At 37.7% G+C, this 6,296-nt stretch overlaps 1 protein-coding gene across 1 annotated transcript; it reads left to right on the plus strand.

Moving 5' to 3' along the window:
- The first annotated feature begins 241 nt into the window (after positions 1-241).
- Positions 242-5,816, plus strand: LOC117118307 (protein unc-93 homolog A-like). The gene is made up of 5 exons (XM_033262875.1): positions 242-394; positions 1,489-2,095; positions 2,594-2,874; positions 3,776-4,043; positions 4,226-5,816. Exons 2-5 carry the CDS (start codon positions 1,495-1,497, stop codon positions 4,507-4,509), a joined length of 1,434 nt encoding a protein of 477 aa, XP_033118766.1. The 5' UTR covers positions 242-394; positions 1,489-1,494; the 3' UTR covers positions 4,510-5,816.
- Positions 5,817-6,296: the final 480 nt, after the last annotated feature.

Here is a 6,296-nt window from a genome sequence, read left to right on the forward strand (position 1 = left end):
CTAATTGAATAGGCCTATGTAGCAAAGTGCTCTTGTCTTGTTTTGTTTTTATTATTTTTTCTATATTACTTTTAGGCGGGCTCGCAAGTAATGTCGAGATCTACTGTACAATTTTCATTGGAAGGCTTGAGTCACGTGTTGGGCAAACCCCTTTATCACTCAGACTTTATCCCCATCTGTTTGATATTATCACTTAATTTATTTGAACTTTGCGGTAGCTTTGGGTCAATCAGATTTTAGTTTAGTTACACTGTCAATTAGGCTAAATTGGTGGCGATAAAGAGAGGAAATGTAGAAACGTACTCATATATTGGATCAATACTATAACTGACGAATCCGTCTCAAACAGAATCAACAAAGATAGATATCGGAAAGAAGATTGATAAACGTGATAGTAAGTAACTCATTCATTGCTTCCGTTTCGTTACTTTGTAGTGTAGGCCTATAAGTTGAGCAATTTCATGAAGACGAGAAAATGGTAGGGTAGGGTACGCTATGCCAACAAAAAAAGGAACGATATAGACATAGCCTACCGCGGGTTCTTCCCTATTATTTCAATGTTTACAATATAATAAAGCTTGAATGCTTAGTCGAACATACAATACTGTAGAACACATATTTTGGCAGTGCTTAGGTATAGTAGAACCGCTTCAACAGCAGTGAAGTCCCTGCTGAGCACATACCGGTACGATTTTAGCAAATATTATTCTGGTCTAAGGTTTACCGTCTCAAGGGCCGAAAGTATAATGTAGGTTTAATATTATTTGTTGTTTTTCATACATTTTCCTAGGTATTTTTCGATATGAAGTTTGAATGACAATTGAACGATAATTTCAGATTGAAGTTGTATTCGTTCTATTCATACGTTGGGTGTGAAGATACTTGACTTTCGGTTCATGTCCTGAAACTAAAATGACAGTCTGCTCTCGGGATGCCTCTATACATCACTAAATTCAATATTTCAAGTATTATACGGTACCTCATTATTAACCACATCTGGGTTGTAGAAGGCTTAGTTACTGTTTGGAGTGAAGGAAATAAAACATCTACAGCAATCAATGGAAACATTCCCCCCACCCCGTCGGGGAGAAAAACCCCAATTCGTCGGGGAGAAAAAAAAATTGTATTTTCTGCAAATTAGTCACGGTAGACTCTAAAATCGATTAAATAAGCCTTTGAAACCCCTAAATTGTAAAAAATTTCCGAGTCCACTTTCAAAATACTTTGAGCGACACCCAACCACGATCACTTTGCTCTCGTCGGGGTCATCGCGCACCACCCCCCCCCCCCCGGTCGCCCCCCCGGTCGGGGACATTGGTTCCAACGTGGGGAAAATACTGCCGCCTCCCCTGCCACTTTAGCTGACTGCTGCAGCTAAATCTGCTCTCCAAACATTTATGGGGGTCAGCACAGTACCGTAGTACTGTATTATATGGAAATTTGGTTCCATTGCCTAATAGAGAAATGTATTTTGCTGTTTTCTTATAGGATCAGATGAACATGGATGCACAAATGAGAACATCATCTGCAGACCACAATGACTGGAGCCAACGACGTTTGATGAAAAATGTATTGGTTGCTAGCTTGGCTTTCCTGTTCCTCTTCACAGCCTTCCAGGCACTATCAAACCTACAGAGTAGCATCAATTGTGACGATGGTCTCGGGCTGGCTTCTTTGAGTACCATTTATGTTTCACTGATATTATCATCAATGTTCTTACCATCAATTGTTATCCGCATCCTTGGTCTCAAATGGACTCTTGTTGCCAGTATGTCATGTTATACCCTGTATTCGGTTGCTAACTTTTGGCCCGGCTGGGGTACCCTTATTCCGGCATCTGCACTTGTCGGATTCAGTGCTGCTCCATTATGGTCTGCAAAGTGTACATACTTGACCACATCTGGAATAAAGTATGGGAAATTGGGTGGGGAGTCAATTGATGCTGTGGTAAACCGTTTCTTCGGTATTTTCTTCTTGATGTTTCAATCGGCTCAGATTTGGGGAAATCTTATTTCATCGCTCGTGCTCCAACAGGGTCCAGACAATGACTTCCGAAACGATGGAACTCAAATTTGTGGTGTTAACGACTGCCCAGGTAAGGTTTTTATCGACTCTGCTTACAATGCAGTTGTGATTCGAATTTAAAAACTTCAGATTACCGTTCGGGATCACAAATAAACAAACAATCTGTGAATGAAATGAGACGACGACCAATCATGGCATTAAAATGTTTTAACATCAAACCGCGAGCAAGTACGGGAAGGGAAAAGCGCACTCTCCTGACGTTGAGGTGGCGTGAAGTCGAAGATTAAATAAACTTAAATTTTAATAAAATTCTGTGGAATAAATTGAATTATATTTCATTGCCGGGAAGGATTTAGAGATTTTAGGAAAAAAGAAAAAGAAAGAAAGAAAGCGAAATTATTGGTCGCCCAAAACGCATCAGTGGTTATTTCCTGGCGTCTAGAAACAAACATTTTCCGGACCCCCTTTAGGGTAGTGTTGTCTCTCTATCGGCACCTCCCCTCCCCACCTTCGGATATCTCTGGATCACCCCCTGTATTCCTTTCAAATGTTATTTTGCTTATTACAGATACTGAAGGAAGTAATATCACCGATTGCGGCGATGACATTGAAGACAAGTTAGTAAATACATTGATGGGAATCTATACAGGCTGCGGCTTACTGGCGATCTTTCTAATAGTAGTGTTCCTTGACCCAATGGAGCCATCGCAACAAACACTAGAGGGTGGGAAATGTGATTTATTCATGGCAACGCTACGCTTATTGAAAGATAAACGCCTTTTGTTTTTGATTCCGATTACAATATACAGTGGCCTAGAACAAGCTTTTATAGCCGGAGATTTTACAAAGGTAATAGTACATACGGATGACGTAATAGACGGTATGTTTAGGTGGAGTTTAGACTAATATTCCTTCGTTCAACCTGGTTCTGAATCTTGTGAGATTGTGGAAACTACTGTGAACATGGGCCACTTAAGCCTGATCCTCACTGCGCCCTCTTATACACATCTAGATGTGTATAAGAGACAGGCGCTTGCATGCTCTTTTTTCAATTCCCTCTGGACTCGCGATGGAGGATGCTAAACGTAGAGAGATACAGTACCACACATATTGTCTTAGTTTAATATCTTTGAATTGGTCATGAATATCTAATTATTATGGCCTTCTTGTTACTCATTTAATGTTAACCACGGTGCCAAAATGCATGTAAAATGTGGTTTGTGCATCATCCAATGACCAATGGTATAACATTAATAACAACACATGTACTCTGCCCTTGGCAAAAAAAAAAAAAAAAAACGGTAGGCCTATAACTTAATCTTTATTTATATGCGTTTTGCTGCAAAAAATATTAAACTGACAATTATAGGAATGGTAATATGTGTGTGACTCATGTTAATCGTCCTTCCCGGAGTGTTAACAGTTCTTTGGTGTTAATCAATCTTAACAACAGACCAATTAGAACAGGACCAGGAATACGCTCGCGTCTTAGAAGTCACACCGGTAGTTGCGTATGTTTTAAACGCTGTCGTTTTGTGGGACCTTAGCAACAATATCCAAGGGGTGTGGCTTAGCGGAAATGTCCATTTGCGGAAAACTGCATGTTTTTCTAATTTTAAATATTCACTTATATTCTTAAGGCTCAAACAGACACTACAGCTTATAATATACAGAATTGTGATATCAATTTTAGTAACACGTTTAGAACCTTTGATTCTTTTATTAATTGGCGCATTATATTGTATTCCAGTCTTTTGTAACGTGCTCACGTGGTGTTGGATGGGTCGGTTACGTAATGATCTGCTATGGAGTGACTGATTCTGTGTCTTCACTATTAAGTGGTCGTGTTGCCAAGTACACTGGAAGAATCCCGATCTTCGTTTCCGGCGCCATAGCTCAAGCGGTTATCATCATTGTTTTCTTCACATGGGTCCCAGAACATGAAGACTTGGCATTTCTGTTCGTGGTAGCAGCAGTGTGGGGGTTTGGTGATGCTATTTGGCAGACACAAATAAATGGTAAATTTTCTGATCACAAATGTTTACTTTGATGTTTAGCTAATTATTTCTTGGCAGCGTCCATTCTTCTAAACCATCTACTTAGAGATATAATAAATGAAGGGCTTAACCAGAATACTCTGGAAACAAGATTTATTAAGTGCTTATGCTATTTGTGGTTATTGTTTTTCATATCTCCACAGCAATATACGGTGTGTACTTCAATGACAGACAGGAGGCAGCATTTTCTAACTACCGCTTATGGGAGTCAGTTGGGTTCGCTGCGTCATTTGCATATAGCAACTTTCTGTGCGTGTCAACAAAACTTGCTATCTTAGTAAGTTTTTTGGCGATTGGAATAACATCGTATTTGTTCATCGAGATCAAAGAATCAAGAAAAGAACTATATATTCCTACGACTCCTACAAAAAATGACCCTGTGGGTATTGATGGAGCAGTTTTCTCTATTAGCTCAAAGGAACAATAAAATAGCAACGATTTCTGAATTTTGAATTACATGAAAATTTTGACCTTTAACCATGGGGACTTTGTTTCTTTTTCGTGTACTTTCATATAGGATTCTTATATCCATATCATAACATGCACCCTTAATTCTAAGTCGTTACTCTGTTTACACTAAACATCCAACCAATAGAAAGTTCAATATTTTTAAAATATTATTGGTCATTAGCATTGCATCATGGAATAATTTTGGGAAAATATAAAACAATTGTTTTAATTTCTGCTGATTTCATATTATAAATGCATTGTAGTTAAAATTGCAAATTATTACTATAAATTAGTTCTATTGATTCTTTGTTAAAAAATACAATTATAAAGAATGTACGGTATGTCATCCATTTGAACATGCTAAAAACCCCTATTAATGGTCGACCATTTTCACGTTTTTCGTTAGTGTCCCCTTAATAGGGGACATATTTTTTTTGGTCCGGAAGGTGTCCCCTTAACAGGGGTTCTACTGTAATGGCTTTATACCTGTGATACGGAATGGATGATATGACATCATCATTCCACATTATATGGATATGATATGACATCATCATGCCACATTATATGGATATGATGTGACATCATCATGCTTTACGCAATACACAGTTTGTCGCATACAACTTGATAGGATAGGTAGAGTTTTATAAGCTTATATAACCGAGAATTTGTTGCTTGTTTTTTCAGTGTATGCTATGTGTAAATGTGTAAATAGGTATCAAAATGGTACAGTTCGCCCTCCAATTTCTGACCACATTTGCGACCTGAAACAGTGGCGGATCCAGAAATTTGAAATAGATGGGCCCAGGGAGGGATTCACATGTTTTGGGTGTGTATTTATTCCGTTGTGGGGTTGAGGTGAGAAAATTATGATTGTAGCACTTCTAGATGACCGGAAATATCACTCTCAGACTTAAAATTTGAATATAATTTTCCTATTTTTCTTTTTATTTTATTTTAAAAAAAAATAGGGGGAGGGGGTCCTGTCCACATTGGAGGTTTAGCTAATTACTAGTTAATAGATTGAAGACTGTTATTTTTGGTTCTTTGGAAAAGTGGTCTCGAATTAGAGGGTTCTTTAGAGGGGTCCCGAATGGAGGATGTACTTCACCTGTAGGCTATTATACGTCTTCTTATATAATGCCTACGTCTAGTGTTCGATATTGATGATTTTGGAATTGTAATATATTGTAATCCTTGGATGTTAATTTTCCATATTATACGGCCCATTAGTACGTGTAATTTACTGAAAATTTTCTTTTTATTAAAATCTCATTAAAACACGAACATTTTTAAGTGTTTATTGTTTATTTTGCTTTCTGTCTAAAATGTTAAGTTATTGTTATTTTAGTTACAGTATATTGAATATTAGGCCTATAGTTTGAACCCGGGACCTTCGCCTCAACCAACTAGCCAATTGAAGATTTCTTTGGAATTTGAATCCGATAACGCATCTAATTCTTCACACTCATGTGTAATTAGACAACACTTTAGTTCTTGGTGCATGCATGGCAATTAAGATCAATATGATACACCCTCTTGAAGCATTTGAGAGACGCGATTTCCAAAGAGATACATACATACATACATATGTATATTATATATATGTATATACATAAATCATCAAATGAAGGTAAATACAATGTTCGAATAAAGGACATAATAATACATCGTGTAGTATAGCTCGCAACGAATGTAGTCCTATAAATAAATGAATAAAGAAATTGTGTAATAAAATGCCTCTGGTGGGACTCGAACCTGCGACCT

This window comes from Anneissia japonica, unplaced genomic scaffold (genome assembly GCF_011630105.1).
Source record: "Anneissia japonica isolate Jap-2015-1 unplaced genomic scaffold, ASM1163010v1 scaffold7473_len308249_cov148, whole genome shotgun sequence".
NCBI classification, from domain to species: domain Eukaryota; kingdom Metazoa; phylum Echinodermata; class Crinoidea; order Comatulida; family Comatulidae; genus Anneissia; species Anneissia japonica.